The sequence below is a fragment of the Hippoglossus stenolepis genome, chromosome 18, assembly GCF_022539355.2.
Source record: "Hippoglossus stenolepis isolate QCI-W04-F060 chromosome 18, HSTE1.2, whole genome shotgun sequence".
In the NCBI taxonomy this organism is placed as follows: domain Eukaryota; kingdom Metazoa; phylum Chordata; class Actinopteri; order Pleuronectiformes; family Pleuronectidae; genus Hippoglossus; species Hippoglossus stenolepis.
Genome location: NC_061500.1, coordinates 20,439,792 through 20,461,613, shown reverse-complemented (window position 1 = coordinate 20,461,613; position 21,822 = coordinate 20,439,792). Strand labels below are relative to the sequence as shown.

Below are 21,822 nucleotides of genomic sequence, written 5' to 3'. Positions count from 1 at the left end.
CCAATAAGAAAACAGTTTTAACCTGTGTATGTTTTCATTGTGGCAAACAGGCACCATCACATGAATTTAACAGTAGCTCAACAATGATATTTTCAGTGAATATCATTGACATTGTGAAAATTTAATTCCACACCCACTGTAAAATGTAAGAGATTAGCTATCACATTTCAGCAGATGCAGGTGGAAATTATAGTCTTTAACACTGCACAGTGAAGCTCAAATACATACGTGTTTCAAATTTAATTCAAAACCTCAAGTTTAGTCTTGCTCCGGCTTGAAGCAGTGACCTCACCAATCTGACCAAAAATAAAATTCAACACGTTTGTCACAGTTTAATAAAACTTCCTTATAATACAAAGGCATCTGATGCGGTTTTGTTCATTCTATAGTGAATAAAATCTATTTGAGGCAAAAATCTAACTTAAAACTTTTACAAAAATAACTGTCACTGAAACTTCATGCATGCAAACTAACAGACATAATCAAAAGAGAATTGTGATTTGCTGTCAATGCAGACATCATATTAGTTTGATATTAAATGTTTCTGCAGAATTGACTGGAAGTTAACACCACAGCTGACAAATGACATGTGTAGCTTATCACAGAGCAGCCAGCTCATATACAGAGAATGTTACGTAGGTATGAACTGTGTGTTTTTTTCCTCCAAACATGTCAGAACTGCCTATCGCATTGGTTACAATTCTGAAAACATTGTCACGACACTGAAATGACTAATACATTAATCAAACAAAAATATAAAGGACCTAATCCATGTTTTTATGAATGGATAATATTGCAGAGACACTTGTGGCAAAAAAGGAAAATGGTATGTTCTTGTAAACATCTGTCTTATGTAACAAATGGAGTGAACAAAGAAAAAATAAAAAATAAAACACCAGTCATTGGTGCTGCTTTGTACAATACTGTATAACCATAAAGAAAAAGTGCCACTAAAAACACAGACATGAAGTGAATTTAAGATTAATACCTGAATAAATACATGACTAGATTTTGAGATTTTTTATCAATAGTACTTAAGGTCAAGATGGACTTTTATGCGGATATGTAACAGTCAGCTTTAGCTCATCACAGATTGTGTTTTTGAACAAATTAAAAGCCTGCCAAATAATGATTCAGCAACTGACAGGTCTTACATTGAAACATCTGGAGTGTTAAAGTGATGTTTAGATTCACTGACTATAGCTTAAAAGCTATTTAAAACAACTGGGGGTTAAATTCAAGAATACTTTTGAGAAACAATGTCTTGTGCAACTTCTTAATAGAAATAGTCTATATTCTCAGTCACCAGAAGCACCAGGAGAAGCAGAGAGGACAGATGTGAAAATAGACTCCTTAAACTAAAATGATGAACTTATAAAAAAAGCTGCAGGTTGAAGAGACTTATAAATGAAGCTTGTGATCCACCAATACTATTATACAGTGCTTGTGTTGTGGGATAACACTGACTGTGAACAAGTGAGAATGAAGTCTGGTTCAGTGCTCACTCAGAGCTAGCACTTGTCCCGTCAGTCTCATTTGAAATAAATTCTGGTGGTCCTGAGTGGGTAGTGGTCTTCACATGTCAAATGGGTTAAAAAAAATGTACATTTCTAAAATAATTCTTGCTTATTCAGATCACAAGGAAGTTTACAAAGGTTTCGAACAAACTGAATCAAAGATCTACCACATTTTTCTTATCTAACCAGTTCAATCGAATAAGAACAGCACTTTTGCTTGATCACGTATGATGTGATGAGTCGACTACCAGTTGTAAAATCCACACTGCAAAATGTTGCCTTTTAACATTGTTCTTAAAAAGTAATGAAAAACGGGGAGGAATGTATATATATGGTTAACAGAACTTTCGGACCTTAATACTTTGTTACTGACTGAATTGTGTCCAAGGCACAGTCCATCAGTAACTGTCAAGAACCAAATGTGATCACGTTGTTTGGTAAAGAAAAGGATGGCAATTAAAAGAAAATCTTATTCACGGCTGTGAAGGATTGTCCTCTGACCAGAAGGTTGGCCGTTCGATCCCCTTCTCCCCCATTCCACATGTCAAAGTGTCCTTGGGCAAGATACTGAACCCCAAAAGTGCCCCTGATGGCTGTGCCAGCAGTCAGTTAATGATGTGTGATAGAGAAAGTGCTGCACATAGAAGCACTGTATGAATGCTTGTGAATGGGTGGATGGCAAAACTGTAATCACTTTGAGTGGTCATCAAGACTAGTAAAGCACTATATAAATACAGACCATTTATCCAACGTGGGATTTACTATTAGTTCAAGGTGATTATAGTGGGATTTTTGTATGTCCGCAAATCATTCAATCATTCAACACTGCTTTGAACATGACGGTTTCTACTTCTGATATCCAGGTATGTTGTAGACACTCAAGATTAACAGTAAACCCTTGGGACACATTTCAATCTTTGAGAGGGCGATGACAGAAACCTTTCATGATACTTATAGTTGAATAAGCTATTGAAACATCAATTAGACTGATTAATCCAGAATTCAAAGAACCCTACTTAGTTTGAAAAGAGATTAAGAGAGTGACCAACTTTAGCTGGGTCACAGTCCTTCTGCTGGTATACAAATTGTCCATAGATGACTGTGGGAAGGACATTGTGTGAACATTTTAAGGAGGGTGTTAAAGCTAAAACAGAACGTTCAAATGTTAAAACAATCATATGAATTCAAAGTAAGGTATTGGGTAAAAAGTATTGTTTTGTCACCTGCAAAAATCTTAGGTATTGAATTATCACTGATATGGAAACATTTTCAGCAACAACAGTAGACAATACATTAAATATGGTTCACAGAATCCTACTAACAGTGCAGTGTAACCTGTGTCCTGGTTTCTAACTTTTAAACACTAACAGTGGTTCTATATCCAGCCAACGTTGCCGGCTCATGTAGAGACTGAAAAGGAGTGGTTTACATAGTATCTGTGGAAACAGGAAGCACACTGAAATTTCCAAACACAAAGTGCACTCACAGTTACACAAGTATATCACAGAAACATCTATAGAACAAGGAGATCATTACCTACAAAGAAGATCAGTACAAGCATGAAAAAATCCCACAAAGATTCCTTTTATATTTCCAACAGATGAGCTGGGATGAGTCACCCTCCTGAATGCAGCAGGTCACTCTTGACTAAGGAAGGCTAACATGCCATCTGCTTTGAGAATCAGTCCATTTGGGACAGTAAAGGCCAGACAGGTGCCATCCATCATGGCAAAGTATCCTTGGATCTTCAAGAGGGCTGTGGTTATTTGTATTACATGGGACCCACAATTCACCATTCTTTTTAGAAAAAATGTATTTTAAAATCATTTAAGATTCTCAATTTCAATATCCTTCTGCAAAAACGTCCAATGGGCCATTTTAAAATCCATCTCATCAATGTTGTATATAGTTGTCTCAGGCACACCTCCAGAGCCCCTCAATGTTCTCCTCGTCTCTTTGTGTTTTCAGTTTCCTTTTCATTTCCAAGCACAACTAATACAGAAAAAACACGTCCCAGAAATCATCTTTTTTTTCTTCTTTCTGTCTTCTCAGTACAGTTGTTTTGGACAGGTGGGATGTCACGGTTTCCTGTAGGTAGGTCAGTAGTTGTGTACAGGTCTCACTTGCTGTCATCGGGAGGGGAGAGTGTTAGTGGGGTCTCAGGCCTCAGAGCTCAGAGAGGTCCTTGTTGGACTGGGAGGGAGGCGAGCTGCTGCGCTGTGCTCTGTGCGGAAACTGTAATCATACTGACAGAGGGAGAGATGTACATTATTTTTAACATTAAACAACAAAAATCTGGCTTTTCTACTCTGGCTATGATTCACAAAAATACAGTGAATCAAACTAAAAAACCCACTGACCTCTGGTGGACACATTGTGGAACCACATTCTTCAACACAAACCAGTGGAGCATCTTATTTTCATAAACAAAAATACCTCTTACACAAGTTGGAGGATAATTCCTGTTTATTACAACTTGTGTCTTTATAGAAATACTAAAATTAAGTCCCGCTACTGCTACAACAAAGTCCAAGGACCAATGCTGGATTATTTGACTTTCTAAATTACTGATCTGATCGTCCGACTGCTCGTGTACTTGGCATATTCCCACATCTCAGGAATCCCATTGGTGACAACAGGGTTATCATGACAAGTAGAAATGATTGACAAGCTTGAATTCTGCTTAAATATTATGAGAATTGTAACCTGTACCTGACTACATCTTTCTACTCACCTCTTTCTCGATCTCAGTCAGGGACTTAATCGTGATGTTCATCAGATCCACCTGCTGCAGCTGGACATAAACAGGGTTGGTTTATTAGTTATAATCACTTATCAATCAACCACTGACTGATTATTTCCTTTCCTCGTATTCCTCTGTTACATTAAACAACATTCAGCAGTGTTAAACCTAAGACTCAACTCAGATAAGTTAAGGTAACTTACATCAGACGAGGCACAGGCAAACTTCTCAGATATCATGAAAGGCACTCCATCCATTGCTTAAAAAAGACAGTTCAAATAGAAACTGTTACATAAATGTATCTTCTGCAGCAAAACCACAGAAATAACAGTAAAAACATACATTCATTCAAGTGAAAAACAAAAACAACTCAAAAATGAAATAATGCAATTGTGGATCTGGATGGATATAGAGTGGCACTATAGGAACTCAAATTCAGACTTTCACACTGACAAATTCACTCACTATCTACTCACCACTAAGCCGATGGAGGGGTGGGTGAAGTGTTTTAGTTCACAAAACACTTCAGGAGTTTCAGGGGTAAACAGCACTGCAGCCAAATCCACTACAATTAAAGTAAATGGTGAGCTATTCTTCATTCGTAAAAAAACATAAAAAAACATAAAATGCCTCCATACGGCTCCTGTGGTGTCATCCTAGTGTCTGCAAGCCCCGACATTCAAATTTAACTCGAAACGGCGTCATTAACACCCTGTTTCTAGCCTAAATGTCTACTGGGATCCTCCAGTAGACACGCTGCATTTGTGTGCAAATCATACAAACATGAGGTAAATGACCGAGTTTCGAGTGGAATTTGAATGTCTGGGCTTATGGATACTTGGATGACATCACAGGAGCAGTATGGAGGCATTTTATTTATTTGTTTCTGTTCTTTCTTTACGTTTAAAAGGAAGTGGTGACCATTTATTTCAATTGTATTGAATTTGCCTGCAATCCTGTTTACCCCTCAAACTCCAGAAGTGTTTTGTGGACTCACACACTTTCCCCCACCCCTCCATCGGCATAGTGGTGAGTAGATGAATGAATTTTTATTTTTGGTTGAACTATCCCTTTAAGTAACACCAATTTTTTCCTAATAAATTGAAATGGATGTTGGACCTCGCACCCTTCAACCCTTTGATGTAAACTGCAAATTGTGAATATGGGCTATACAAATAAAATCTGATTAGATTTTTACACAGTAACAACACTGTGTGTATTAAGTGTGATTGGAAGATTAAAACTTTGATTTTGGGAAGAGAATGTTGAGAAGAAGACAGAAGTAATTCCTGCTGACCTGAGATAGCATACAGGCTAGAGTTCTGGTGCTCATAATCTGGTCTGGTCGTGTTCTTCCCTCTGAAGCTAGCCGGTAGGGTCATGGAAATATGCCTTGGGACAAAAAAAAAAAAATTAGAGTATTAAACATATGGTTACTTCAATGGATAACTAGAAATACAGATACTGCCAAACAGTGCAGTTTCTGTCAATATAAAATATTTTCAGATGTATATAAGGTCACTGTGACATTTACCTTTCACCACTGAGATGTAATTAGTTCAGCTTTGAGACCAAGTGACAAATGATCAAAAGTTTAAGAGATTCCATGAAGGTGCTCTTGAAATATCAAATTCAAGAGGCCAAAAAATATGATTTGTGAGGCCACTGTGACCTTGGCCTAGGACCATTGATCACAAAGATCTAATCAGTTAATTTGTGAGTCCAAGTGAACATGTGTGCCAAATTTGAAAGAATTCCATTGAGGTGTTCCTGAGAGATCACATTCACAAGGCAAAACAACACATATTTGACCTTCAGGCACCAAAATATAATCAGTTCATCTTTGCGTGACCTTGACTTTTGACCGTTACCTACCAAAATCAAATCCATGAACAAGTAAATGTTTGTGGCAATTGAAAAGTTTCCCTCAAGGCGTTCTGGAGATATTGCATTCATAGAGCAAAATGTTGCTTTTTGAAGAGGCAGTGACCTTGAACAATGACCACAAAATTTGAATCAGGTCATCCTTGAGACAACAGCATTACGCATTACAACATAAGTGCCGCAAAGCACCACGCAGCACCAATTCTCGTGCGTGCAGCCGCCTAGCTGCTCACACCGGACGCGCATTTCCCCGCGATTCCGCCTATTCTGCTACTTTGTAATCTCATAGCTGAGATGTTGTTGTATGCTCCGTTCAATGTAGGGGTTCGGGGGTAAATGATGATGTCTTCACAAGCGACTGACCTACACAAGCCTAAAGTCGGTTACCTTTTTTTTTCTTTTTCTCAGAAATATCTTTATTAAGTTTTCACATATTAAACACATATCCCATATCCCTTCCCAACTTTAAACCCAAGTGCCATGCCTGAGGGAATATCACATTCTTGGAGTGGTATGTCTGGAATGTCTGGTTCAGTGTCATTACAAACATATACAAGAAAAAAATTGAAAAGACATTGAATTAGAGAATAATTATTTCATACAAAGTGTAATACTAGCAGAGGTCAACTGAGGGATAGATGATAAACAAAACAAAACCCCAAACAAACAGGCTTTAAAGTAAGAAACATTTAATAATTATTAACAATAGTAATAGCAGTAATACTTTTATAATAATACCAAAGGAACATGACAAGGGAGTGCATTGTTATCTTAACTTAAGGCTCTGAAAGTATTTCAGGAAAGGTCCCCACACCCTTTGGAACTTATTATCGGAGCTATAAACTGAGTAGAGGATCTTTTCAAGTTGAAGACATGCCATGATGTCCCTCCGTGTGGGACATCATGGCAGCGTCCCTCCACCTAAGAAGTATCGCCTGGCTGGCCAGCAGGGAGGCAAAGGACAATGTGCGAGCCTTGGTTGGAGTCAGAGGTGTCGACCTCTCCGGTGGTGCCGCAAAGTGCGACCAGAGGGTTAGGGTCCACATTGAGCTCAAGGATTAGGGACAGAGTTTGAAAAATATCCCTCCAATATTTTCCTAGACTAGGACAAGTCCAGAACATGTTTATAAGGGAGGCCTCACCTTTTTTTTTTTACATCTTTCACAGTAGGGGTTCACATCAGGGTAGAAACGAGACAATTTGGCTTCGCACCACCTTAAACTGATATTGAGGAATTAAGGTCCTGCTCCCAGGCGGTTTCAATTTTGTTTAGAAGAGCACAGAAATTCCTAAATGTGTCATTAATTTCAGTGTGGTCAGAGGAGATTCTTCCATCCTCCAATAACAAAACGACCATTTATATCCGATATCACACTGTGATGTTCAAAGGGAACATTTTGGTTTATGAGGATTGAGACCCCCCTAGCCTTGGCCTGAAAGGTGGAGTGAAAGTGCTGCCGCGCCCAGTGCAACATGAGACGGGAGTTGTCCGAGGCACGAATAGGAGTTCCTTGTAAAAAGGCAATTGAAACTTTGAATTGCTTGATGTGCGATAGCACTTTCCTTCTCTTAATGGGGTGGTTTAAACCCTTGGTGTTCCAGCTTAAAAAATTTAGGAGGCTAACCATTCTCCTTAAATGAAAATTTAGAATGGACAAAATCAATAACAAAACTCCAGGCATAAGTCATAGAATGAAAACATAAGGCAAGTATTAAATCAGGAGCAAACCATAGAAGACCAAGGCTTGTAAAGACCCCCAGGACGGTGCAACCCTGAGAACTCTGAGTCTAAGGTGACTTACGAGATTGGTAGAGTTAAAATTTGCAAATGTTTTTATCCCTTTGCAAATTTGTTGCAAATTGCTGTCCTACAGTCACTCTCAGAAAGTGTGAAAAACTCCTACAACCGCAACGCAGTTTTTTGTGTTCTGACACGTCATGCTGGTATGGACAGGCACGGATGAATTGTCTTTATCGGACGTTTAAATCGGCTATAATTTCCGATTCAGATAAATAAATAATAATATAAAATTCCCATTATCGGGCCAATAATATATCGGGCTGATATATATCGTGCATCCCTAGTAAGTACACAAACACAATAAGTGTGAACATACTTGGGCATAGGAGCTGCTGGGACTGGGGCTGAGCTGGAGGAGGAATTCACATTCTGGATATTGTTGGTGGTTGGTGTATGCGTTGAATCCTGGGTCCGAGGTACGTTCCCCATGCGATACCAGATTCCCATGTTGTTGAGCTCTCTGTCAAACAAGTAAATTCGCATTATTAAGCAGGAAGAACTGAAAATAACATCATAAAATAGAAGAAATCACTGGCAGAACCACACTCAATGTGGGCAGCCATCTTCCTCGACAGATTGGGTGTGATGAGAACAATAGGCCCAGTTGAATCTTCCTCTAAGTCTTTTGTAGGGATGTCACGATACCAAAAATTTACAATATACAAAAAACAACAGTGGCTATCACCATAAATAATAAGAAAAGACTTAAAAATTATAAACAGTGGAATGAAGAGAATTATGAGATTTCAGTTATCAGGTATAGCTTAATGTAAGAGCAAACGGCAGAGGCTGCACACTCAATGTATTAACACACACACACACACACACACACACACACACACACACACACACACACACACACACACACACACACACACACACACACACACACACACACACACACACACACACACACACACACACACACACACACACACACACACAGAGTGCAAGCCCTTCAGCGCTGGTCAGCGTGTGTGTGTGTGTGTGTGTGTGTTTTATTTGCTCAGGAGTTTGTGAGAGACGTATTTAAACAAACACAAAACAAACAGACAAATCCAGTCACGGGTGTAGGGCGTGCTGAGCTCCAAAAAACAGGGATGGTAAACAGTTTTCTAACTTTACTCTGCACCATAGACTGTTTTTATAAAAACTCTGTACACAACGTCCAGCACACAAACAATAAAAAGTGCCAGTATATTGTACAGCTGTTTGAAGAGGACTCACTAATCACCAGGAATAATTCTGAAGTAGACTCCAGAGCATTAACACAGGCCAAACAAACAGCCCATTCCGAACAGGCAGGTTCATTAACGGGCACTGCATTAGGACAAATAAAATTGAATAGAGTCCAGTGTTGTTGCTGCAAAATGAGTATGTTTGACCGCTCACAATTGTGTTGAGTGCATTTATTTCCTCATAAAACATTTGCAAAGCATAGGTGCAGCCTATTGGCAGCAATTTCATAGCGCTATCAGAGATCTAAAACTCCACAGGGAGATGTACATCTACTGACTCTGTTGCCTGTGTCTGGACTGAACACAACATATTCTGTAATATCAAAGACACTCCAGCTTCTTCACGCCCTATTTGAAACATGCCTCAGTTACTGGACACCTGAAAAATAACTCTTACAAGTCTTGTGCTTCAACTTAGTGATCCATGTGATTAGTTGTCTCGAGAAAGCTATAAATACATGATCAATTATTTGCCACATCTATATATATAACCAAAATTAAAATGTAATCCCAAGCTACTCACCCTATAAAGGTATACTGAGGGGGGGCCTGTTTGGAGCGTCCCAGGATTCGGATGTCACAAATGGCTGCCTCTGTGGAGTCCCGCGGAATAAACTTGATGCAGAGACGCCTCTTCCTGAAAGCCTGTTCCTCTAAGGGACATACGAAAGACAGGAAGACTGAGTGTCACTTTACCCAGCTCATTTGCTACACACGATTGGAGTGCCTGTTCTAAACATGTCTGTTTGGAATGGGCAGTTTGCTTGGCCTGTGGTATTACTGGTTGCAGCTTTCTTTAGTCATTTTTAGACATGAAAATGTCCACAACAACACAGAAACCCCCAAAGCATTAAGGTGAGGAGTGGTGCTGCATGCAGGAGGCAGGATGTACTGTATTCAAAAGCTCTCAAATCTCGTCGTCTTTCTAATAGAGGTGTGGAAATTTATCGGTTTTTCGATGCATAGTGATCCGGACGTAGACGACTCTGCATCGATTGAGTGACCGAACATAATCGATTCAAGTTGTCTGCAATGTTTGTTGTTTTAGCAATGTCCCACAGCTGCATAATTATAACCACCGCTGCTTCAGGATCAGGACAGACCCACATTAAAAGTCTGTTGGTGTTTTTTCGTGTCAAAGTCTCTTGTCTGAGTGTCCTCCCTCCACTCTGACCAGCGCTCACTTTATACTTTAACAATAAACACCTACACTAATCCCAAGTTAATAGGACCTGGGGCCTCACTTATAAAACAGTGCGTAGGATTCATACTAAAAATGTATGTGCGCACAAAAGCCGAAATGGCATTCGCAAAAAAATGTATCTGATTTATCTGATTTGTTTATTCAAAGTTCGATGAAGCTCGACTCAGATCCCAGAACACCAAACAGAGAATCAGTTGTGGTTGCTGCTGTTGTCAATGCGCCTGTTGACGTGAATGCACTGTTGTCGTGATAGACAAAGTCACTTATGTTGATCAGTCCCATCTGCCACTGCTAATGAGTCGCAGCAGCCACTGCTACAAAGCATTGAATACGTGTGCATTAAAATTGTATTAATATTGAGCGTTTTGTGTCCAAATCAAACGTACATACATACATACATACATGTGCCTACAAAGATTTCTGGAATTATTAAACAGAATAAAGTAAGTCATTAATATTATTTTCAGACATATTCTACAACACAGTCATGCTATCAGTGCTTTTATCATGACTTGATAACTTACGAGTGTCAACTGTCTCCTGGATCGGGATGAAACCCACAGGCAGAGTGTCCTTTATATCTATAAGCTTCATGTCCACAAGAACGTTGCCTAAATGGCTCTGTAGAGGATATCGAGAAGAGGGGGGCATTTGATTAAGAGAGATTATCAGGGGGAAAAGGCCCAAGTTGTACAAAGAAAATAAGAAATTGGAATAGAATAGTGAGTGAATTCAAATTCTCCACCAAATGGTTAATTCAAATGTTATATAAATGTTCAAATAGTATCACACGCATGGCTGGTGGGTGATGTGAGTTTACTTACATTTTCTTTAGAGAAGACCCTGGTAAAACAGAGGTAACGGGTCACCTTGGATTTAAACAGGCCATCTTTCCATAGGTCAGCATCCAGGCCATCTGTTGTTGTTGAGACCTGTGAACAGTCAGGGGACAAGATGACATCGTTACATACAACATTACATCATTAAAGTATCTCTCTCAGAGTTTTTTTCCATCAACCTGAAAAATAACATCTTCAATAGACTAAAATCTTGAGAAATGTCACTGATACTTAAAAGGTAGTTTTTAATTAAGCTTAGTATAAACCATGACAATTTTCCAATAATGGTGTTTCAACTCCTTACCTTTGGGCTGGTTTTGTCACATCTACAGGAGATTTTTATCCTGAGACATTTTTATTCTCACAACTTAATTCAGTGTTTCCCATTATTATCTAAACTCTTGCTGGCCAGCATTTTTATTTTGTCCTGCGTTGTGTGATAATCTGCGGTAGGGCTGCAGTAATCGATAATTATCGATATAACTTTTCCTCAATAGAAATGTAAGACGTGTCGATATATAAAGTCGATAGAACTCATTTCATCCATGTTTTGACGGACAACACGAACAGCCAATGATAATAAGCATAGTGCTGCACTGAACAAATCATGTGGCTGGAATAGAGTTACACCCACATCAAGTTAGGTTGATGCACACAGCACAGAGCGAGGAAGAGCAGCACACGTGTTAATGTTTGGGCTCTGTTGAGTAAAGTAAAATCTGTTTTGTTCATATGAAAAAATGTTTGTATATAAGAAGAACATTGTACATAAACACAAAGGTGCAAAAAATTAATTTTGTGGTTGTTTGATTTATATTGCGATATATATCGATATCGACTGATATGAAATAAATAAGGTGATACGATTTATTTCCATATCGCCCAGATCTAATCTGTGTGTGTGTGTGTGTGTGTGTGTGTGTGTGTGTGTGTGTGTGTGTGTGTGTGTGTGTGTGTGTGTTAGGGCTGTGACGGTGACCGCATTACCGCAATACAGTGGTCATGTGATGCCTACCGCTGCACTGCGCTCATTAAAGTCATCACCGCATGTCGTACTGAGCCATCAGACGGGGGATAATGTGTATCAACCCAATTGTACCAAGTGTACCAAGGGGCAGACACCCAGGGAGCCATGCATTACACCACGGCACGATGTCGCTTAATTACCGCGATGAGAAAAAAACCTATACGGTCACAACCCTAGTGTGTGTCTGCTTGTCGTAATGGTGGATCCAGTATGGCGGATTCTGTATCGTGCTGGCTGATCGTGATAATAATGGCGGATCCTATATCGTGTTGGCATCTGATAATGGTGGTGGACCACGATGGAGGTGGCAGCTGATGTTGGACCCTAATGGCGGAAGTGGACAATGACTGTGGACTATAGTGGCATCCGATCTTGATGGTGGATCATGATCTTGCTGGCTGCTGACCATAGACTATGATTGCAGCAGGACTGCTTGATATATAGTATTTCTCCTCAGATACTCGACCATTACTGACAATAATCCATCAATTCATTGACCTTCAGTTATGCTACAAAGTGTTTATTCTAATCAATGCTGCTAAAACCCTTATCTTTCTGAAGTTCTCCTTTACACGTGACATCTATTGCACTTCTGTCCGTCCTGGGAGAGGGATCCCTCACATGTGGCTCTCTCTGAGGTTTCTACGTTCTTTTTACCCTGTTAAAAGGTTTTTAGTAGTTTTTCCTTCCTCTTGTTGAGGGTTAAGGGCAGAGGATGTCACACCTTGTTAAAGCCCTATGAGGCAAATTGTGATTTCTGAATATGGGCCCTACAAATAAAATTTGATTGATTGATTGATTGATGATTGTCTCTGTTTGTCTTCACACACAAACTGTCAATTACATTTTATACTAAGGGCCCAGATGAAAAAAGTCTGCAGAAACTCCAGAGGCTCTCACTCCTACATTTGCATTCACACATACAGACCCTGCAGAGAAAGTCAAGAGGATCTCCGGAGATCATTGCATGTCCTAAAGCTTTTAAGTGCATCAAAATGTGCAAGTGGGCATTATCATAGAATCAAGAATTATTTTGCATGGTTATTTGGTATTTAGGTGTCCAACTGTGCTGAGTTGCATTCCGTGACTTACCACATCATATCCAGTGGGTGCCCTGTTCCTGGAGGCCACTACGCCGACCCCTGTAATTGGATCCATTGGCATCTCTGGCAAAGCTTCAGAAAGATCCCGAACCTCAGGCATCTTTGTAGATTTCTGCATCAAAAGGTGTCAGAGGAAATAGCACGGTTTCACTGGTTTTACATTATGGATACTATAGAAGGAAAAAGACACACAACACGCAAAATATAGTAAATATAATACCCTAATGAACAAAAATAAAATAATTAAAACAAGTGTCAAGAAAACCAGAAAGGAAGTGGCGCTCCAACAACTGTGCTGAAAATCACTTAGCCTGGAAAGATAGTGTTAAAGCATATAAGAAGGTCCTCCACAAAGCAAGAGCTGCCTACTACTCCACATTAATAGAAGAAAATAAAAACAACAGCACTCTAGGCAAGCTAATAGAGATTTACACCTCCACCGAAGCCAGTATTCCTCGATCCCTGAATAGCAATATCTTCATGAACTTCTTTAATGATAAAATTCTAACTATTAGAAATAAAATCAACCATCTCCTGCCCTCAGTTGACACTAATACACCGTCAAACACAGAAATCTCAGAATTAGCTGAAAATCCTACCAATTATTTAGACAGCTTCTCTCTGATCACCCTTGATCAGCTGACTAAAGTAATCTAATCTTCTAAAACCCACAACTTGTATCTTAGATCCCATTCCTACAACGTTGCTTCTATTAAATTCTACCCGTCCTTAAAAGTTATTCACTGAATACAATCAATCTATCATTATCATCAGGATATGTACCACAGTCCTTTAAACTAGCTGTAATCAAACCCCTTCTCAAAAAACCCACCCTGGACCCGGAGGTTTTAGCCAACTACAGACCGATATCCAACCTCCCCTTCATGTCTAAAATCCTTGAAAAGGTTGTAGCCAATCAGCTGTGTGAGTTTCTCCAGGAAAGTAATGTATATGAAGACTTGGCAAAAGTCACTAATGACCATCAAATTTTATTACAGAAACTAGAACAGTTAATTGGCATTAAAGGAACCGCCCTAAACTGGTTTAAATCCTATTTTTCTGATCGATTCCAATTTGTTCAAATTAATAATGAGTCGTCTATGCGCACCAAAGTTAACCACGGTGTTCCACAGGGCTCTGTGCTCAGCCCATTTTTATTCTCAATATATATGCTTCTACTAGGAAAAATCATCCGGGCACACTCTGTAAATTTCCACTGCTATGCGGATGACACCCAGTTATACTCGTCAATAAAACCAGAACAGTGTAATCAATTAACTAAATTCAAAGCATGTCTCAAGGACATAAAAACCTGGATGACCCGCAATTTTCTCTGATTAAACTCAGATAAAACAGAGGTTCTAATACTTGGCCCTAAACACCTTAGAGATACATTATCTAATGATATAGCTGCGCTAGACGACATTGCCCTTGCTTCCAATGAAACAGTCAGGAACTTGGGAGTGATCTTCGATCCTGATTTGTCCTTTAATTCTCACTTAAAACAAATTTCAAGGACTGCCTTCTTTCACTTGTGAAACATCTCAAAAATCAGACATGTAAAAAGAGGCAGACATGATTGTGGACTACGGTGGCATCCGATCATGATGGTGGATCCTGATTGTGGTGGCTGCTGACCTTGGGCTATGATTACAACAAGACTGCTTGATAATGTATACTCAGATACTCGACCATTACTGACAATAATCCATCAATTCAAATACCTTCCATTATGCTACAAACTGTTTATTCTAATCAATGCTGCAAATACCCTTATCTTTCTGATGTTCTCCTTTACACTTGACATCTATTGCACTTCTGTCCGTCCTGGGAGAGGGATCCCTCACATGTGGCTCTCTCTGAGGTTTCTATGTTCTGGAGGATGTCACACCTTGTTCAAGCCCAATGAGACAAATTGTGATTTGGGAATATGGGCTATACAAATAAAATTTGATTGATTGATAAATTTGTGTTTCCTGTCATCATAAGCAGTGTATGTGTTTGGGACTTTTATTGTGGAAGGGTCACTTATGGGAGCGACGTGTTGACTAGTTGTAAAAACATAAACGGGCATACTGTCCTGGTTCAAGCACACATGCTTCATGTCCTTATAATACTATTACCTCTCAGTAGGGCTGCACCTATCGATTGTCTTTTTATCGATTAATCTAATGATTATTTTTTAGAATAATCGATTAATCTAACGGAAAAATTTCAAATAATCTAACGATTAATTTTTATTACTCAATTCATAAAAAAATGAATTTATCACAAATAAAATTAAAAGGAAATCTAATAAAAAAACAAAGTAAACGGCCCATGTTGTGTAAAATACATTTTCTGGGCTTTTATTATCCGTAATTACTTGAAGGGGGTCAGTAGGTACCCTCAAAGTAAGAAAACAGTCACTCCGTGGACTTTTTCACTCAGTCCATTCTAAGAAATATGTTATCGAAACGGCTCGTTTCGTACTTCTTCCCCCGTATGAGTCATTCGGGATCGCACTCGTCTCTAAGCCGCAACCAGCCGGTACCAGTCGAGCCTCCGAACCCACCACCCCCTCTCCCCGTCACCACCACCACCCCTCCACATCAAACGCGACACCAAGCAGACATGTTGCTGAGGTAGCAGCTTGTTAGCTACCACAGGCTAACCACAACGAACAACACTGAAGAAACAATGCAGCATGGAGGGATGGATGCAAGGAAGAGAATGTGTCCGTGCACGTTTCTCCTAAGAACGTTAGTATTGAAACTCCGTACTGTAACTCGGGACGATACTCCTACATTGGCCAACTGTCCTTCTAAAACTTGAACAAACATGAGGACGGTGTAATTTACTGTTCAGAAACATCCTGTTGTAACCGACTGTGAATATGTGGCTGGTCTAATATAGCTGTATCCAAACATAACAACGTGACTTTCAGCTGTGTTTACCAGAGAAATCGTCAATGCGCCAGAATGAGACCGGTGATAGGCCTGGTCGCATGCCACTCAAAGTGCAGTCAGCCAATCAGAGGAGGGGCTCAAGAGGCAGGCAGAAGAGAGGACATGGAAATACCCATTGCAGCAGTTTTGACTTTAAACCACTGATATATCATCTTAGGGGGACCAATAGCTCAAATTAAGTCCTAGAAAGGTGTAAAATATGGGCCCTTTAAATAGTAAGTCACAAACAAATGTTATTCTTTCAGAGTAATCACCTGAACAACTGAACTCAACAGTGCAGAAAATCGAGGAAAAGACCATAATGGCACACTTTACGCCATGCCACACCGTGTGACAAAAACTCACAAACTTGATAAGATGATACTGAATTTGAAGTTGATCTGATGAAAGATCTAGGAGGAGTTTGTTAAAATGCACGGCCAAAATGGCCACAAAATCCCAAATGGCTTAATTCCTGTTGCATTAATCAAATTGGTGCCAGAGACTTTTTTTTTTGGTCCGGTCATGATACACATTTTGCAACGCCCATTTCGAATTACTCCAGAATACCTACATTTTTATTAGGCGTGCCCGCGAAGTTTAGTGAGTTTTCGAGTATGTTCAAGCCGTCAAAAATGTGATTAATTTTCCTGAATAATCAAATGAAAAGCAATAGGGCCTTCGCACTGTCGGTGCTCGGGCCCTAATAAAATAAATGTTCTTTTCTGGTTTCAAGCAAAATAAGGTTTGCATTTAAAAACAAAACAAAGAGCTTTTAAAAAAGACTTCTTAAAATAAAGTGCTTAATTTTAGAAAATAAAAAAAGATGTAGTTTGAGTTTCTCCTTTTCTTTTCTTAATACATTATATAACTACACAACACATATAAACAATATCAACAAATATTAACAACTATACAGCTTTAACACCTTTTCTCTTTGTTCCCACGTTCTCTTGTTCATTGAAAGAACTAAACTCTACTGTGTGCTACCAGGATTTACTACTAAAAAAAAAGCTGCGCTGGTAAAAATAAGACTACCGTAAATTGGAGAAAAGTTGCGCATGTTAAAATAGAAACACTGTCAGAATCAGGTCTGGATCTGTACAGAAACGAGTCTGGGTCCAGTCCAGAGCAAGGTCCGCCTATTGGTGACCTATGCTAGATGATCGTGGGCGATTTATTTAGCTCCAGGTGGCTCTTCAGGTGAGTCCATGCTGCGACTGTGCGAAGCCACCTTCCTTACGACGCGTCGACACATGTTTCGCAAGCAGACATATTTATGTAATCGATGACATAATTTACATAAATGTAAACAAATTGCACCATTTAAGAAAAATTATGCACTTATCTCAGCCCTGGCTAATTGATAACATGCAAAGCAGAGCATCAGTGGAAGGCCTCCAGGCTCCATGGCCACCTTGAGAACCTAAAAAACTCTAGGCATGCCTATTCTACTAATCTTATTGAATCAAATGCTTTGGACCCGAAGGTGCTTATTAACATTGTTAGCCAGGCCAATGATGCTCCCCCTATCCCCTCTGTAGAGGCTACTCCTCAAGCCTGCAATGACTTTTTAAACTTCTTTAACCAAAAAATCTCCATCAACCGTATTATTGCACCCGTAGATCATTCGTCAGTTACCTACACTGCTCAATACAGTCAAAAAAATGAACCCCTCATCAAGCCCCCTTGACACTTCCCCCTCGATTTTTTCAGTTTTTAGTTTTTAATACAATCTGTCCTTTTATACTGAACATTTTAAATAGCTCCCTCTCCTCTGGGACTGTGCCAAATTGTTTTAAAAAATGCTATTATCCAGTCCCTTTTAAAGAAACCCCAACTTAACTACAATGACTTTAACAACTTTAGACCCATCTCTAAAGTATTTAGCAAAAGTCCTGGAGAAGATCGATGCAAATCAACTTTTAGCTTTTATAATCACAAAACTCATTGTTTGAATACCTTCAGTCTGGTTTTAGAGCCCACCACAGCACCGAAACTGCACTCCTGAAAGTAATGAATGACTTGCTTTTAGCTGCTGATGCTGGACGCCCTCATACACCTGGACGTGCGGCATTCGATACTTCATCATTGTGTGTCTGTAACATACTTGGTCAAAATACCACGGATCATTTAACAGAGTTTTCCTTTAAATGCTAATGAGCCAACTCCCCTCTCCCCTGATAACAATATAAATTACATATTTTATATTATAAATTATCAAATATATCCCAACTTGTACTTCTGTTGTCCCAAAAAGACAGAAATATTTCTGATTGCTACCAACTCTGCACACACCAAACTCACAAACATGCTAGGTCCTTACTCACATCTCATTACTTCTCAGTGTAGAAACCTTGGTGTTATATTTGACAACAACCTCAATTTGAACAGCCACATCAAATTTATCACAGTCATGCTTCTTTCAACTCCGGAAGATTTGTAAAATTAAGCCCTTTCTCTCTGCCAAAAACCTAGAAACAGTCATTCATGCATTTATATCAACACGGTTATATTATTGCAACTTCCTTTTCTCCGTCTGCAGAACAAAATCTCTCTCCTCACTTCAGCTCATCCAAAATGCAGAAAGTAAACATTTAAGCATTTTTCCTCTCGCTGTTAACTCTTTTAGTATTTTGGTTGTACGTTGGTGGAAATAGGGCTGTTATGTTAGTTCCCTCTTCTCAATTAACAGACAGACAAATAGATAGCTCTTACTGTAGTGAAGTATATTTAAATGAAGATATTGACAATATTTGATGTGAGAGAAGTAGAGTCTAAGTACTGAAACCAAATATAAACACAGATCTAAAGATAAATAAATGAAACAATTCAAAAGACTAACATAGCCTGTAAATTGTGGTACAGAAGATGTTAAGTGTATTTAATAAAAAGGGAAAACAGTTATATTGCTATCAATGACAATTATATGACATTAATTATTGATATAGTTTTATCGCCCACCCTATATTAGATTATGATACAGCCACAGACTTGGTAATTAATGGGGAGCAGTAATATTAATAGGATAAGAAAATATATAACATTATACAGCTACACCTTGATGAAAGAAACCCTGCTGCCTCAACCAGTGAAACCTCACCCTCAGCCTTCAATTAATTTCACTATTAACATTTTCTTTCACTTTTTAAACTGTGCAATGTTCATTTATGTCCGTGAAATTCAATGGCTTATGTGCAATCCATTTCACTGTACATATGTTGTCACTGTACATATTCTGTTTACACTGTACATATGTTGTCACTGTACATATTCTGTTTACACTGTACATATTAGTTTTTCTTGTATAAGTATTGCATGCTACTTATTACTTTACCAATGTCTATTTTTAACTGATGGATCACACAAGCCACTTGATCACACAAAATTGTAGTCATTCAAAGTAATCTAATCTGGCAAGCAGCAAGAAAAAAAGAAAAAAGAAAGAAAACAAATATGGGCTTTCAGAGCATTCTAACACCTGAGCTTTTGTATCACAGGGATTAGTTTTTCGATTTTTCTCATATTTTGAAATGTTGGCCATTTTTATTATGGTCAAACTGTGCAAAATTCTTTATACTGGTCATATTTGTAGTTAAAGTCAAAACTGAATTCAATAAAATTGTCAAATCCTTTTTAAGTTGCTTATAATGAGTTTATATTTGTTGAACAGATTTTGTAATATCTACATATAATATTGTTTCATATCGATCCCAGGCAGATAGATGATATTGACAAATATTGTATCATTGTCCAAATAGTAGATATCATATCATAATGACAATGCAGATTTACAACCTTAGCAGCAGGTTATGGTAAGGTTTGGTTTGAGAGAGAGAGAGAGAGAGAGAGAGAGAGAGAGAGAGAGAGAGAGAGAGCAATCACATCTCAAATGCATCCTCAATGTTTTTTGGGTGTTCACCTCTGTTAGACCTTGTGATCTGATCACTCAGGATGGGTGTTAATACCAGATCTAAATGGGGTCTAGGAGTCAGGACCCCTTCGAAGGACTAGTAGATGTTTTCCGGAAATCAAATAAAATTTTTAACCATGAGTGTATTTCAGCCACAATTCTTGAGATATTTATTACACTATTTAAAATAAAACCATGTAAATAAATATATGTCGACAGCCCTCTGATTTTGTATATCCTCACATGACTCATAAAGTGATTATGACAGATTAGTGACAGCATCAGTTTCAGCAGGTCACTTTGCAGCACCACAGGAAACGACTTGTGCATGAGGATGATGTTTTCGTGAAGTGCCTCATATCAATATCCTCTGACTGCTGAAACTTCCTCCAGGAAAATGGTAGTCGCAATTCTCTGTCACCTATATTTTGAGGGTTGGAGGCTGAACAGTCCTGGTTTATTACAGCTCAGGTCTTGGCGTGCGCAATACATGATCGTTATTCACCTCATCTAGAAGTAGTCCGATGTTGAGGCTCATTGCTGACTTTAACATGATGATTGAAAACCTTTCAAAACCAGTTTGAGCGAACACTTAACACCACACACAACAACACAGGGGTAAGAGCACCCACACATTACACCACAGTACACCCCAGTAACATTGCGTTGTTATTGTTAACTAGCAATACACCAAAATCATAGCAACAATTAATATAAATGTCACATCAGCATTGACCGACAAAGCCTAATACCCTTATTACACAGAACATTGTAGGTGTCAATAAGCAGGAGCTAACTATTGCGGAGACAACAATTCTATGCGACACAGCCAACAAGCTAGTCAGCTAGCATGCTAGTAGTAGCTACACACCAGCTGTGATCGAGGCTGTCAGACCTGCCCAGGGTGCTGCAGGCCAGGCCGATGCGCAAACGTTATCCACCGTGCGATTAAAACATGTATCCTTAATATCAGAGTCATTATGCTACCATAGTGTCCAAGACAAAAACTGCCTTTTGTAACGTAGTGTTGCTTGAACACATCGAATCTGCAGTAGCTGCTAATGCTAGCTAACTTGCTAACTAGTTGAGCAGTCCACTTACCCAGCGGTGATAACAGTTGGATCCAAACGGTCTTCGTCTGTTTGTTTCTGATGTGTTAACCTCTCTAACTCCTTTTCACAGCGTCAGGGAGGTTCGCATTTCTACGAAATAACAGTAATCACCAAAGCACTCCACAGCACAAGATGATGTTTGCATAGTGGTCCTTCAGCTAGTGCTTTCAGAGGGTTCAGGAACGGGAGTGGGGGTGTGATCAGCGAACCGACAGTGGGGGCTACCACAAATTGCAGTAAGGACAAGCCTAAATCGTGGCAGCAGCGGCTCGGAGAGGCACTTCCGGTGGCAACAGAAACTGCCACTGATATGTAAAGGCAGCTGCCGCGAACTGAAACTTGAAATCACACTGCTGCCAGGCTGCATCAGGGCACCTGCTTGTGTCTCTGTTGCCACGCTGTCTCAGAGCAACTACATCTGATTGTGATTTATTCAGGGAGATTTGGACTATTTTGTGAACGTTTACTTCCTTGTTATTGATCCGGGGCATGGATGGTTGAGACACTGCATACA

General features: G+C 39.2%; 1 protein-coding gene across 1 annotated transcript; it reads right to left on the bottom strand.

Annotated features, from left to right (window-relative positions):
• Positions 1–317: 317 nt before the first annotated feature.
• Positions 318–21,577, bottom strand: mvb12ba (multivesicular body subunit 12Ba). The gene is made up of 10 exons (XM_035184869.2): positions 21,298–21,577; positions 13,346–13,468; positions 11,212–11,319; positions 10,912–11,008; positions 9,707–9,836; positions 8,262–8,405; positions 5,558–5,652; positions 4,464–4,519; positions 4,252–4,311; positions 318–3,763 (listed from the first exon to the last, which is right to left on the bottom strand). The coding sequence occupies exons 2-10, from the start codon at positions 13,454–13,456 to the stop codon at positions 3,677–3,679; spliced, it is 888 nt and encodes a 295-aa protein (XP_035040760.1). The 5' UTR covers positions 13,457–13,468; positions 21,298–21,577; the 3' UTR covers positions 318–3,676.
• Positions 21,578–21,822: the final 245 nt, after the last annotated feature.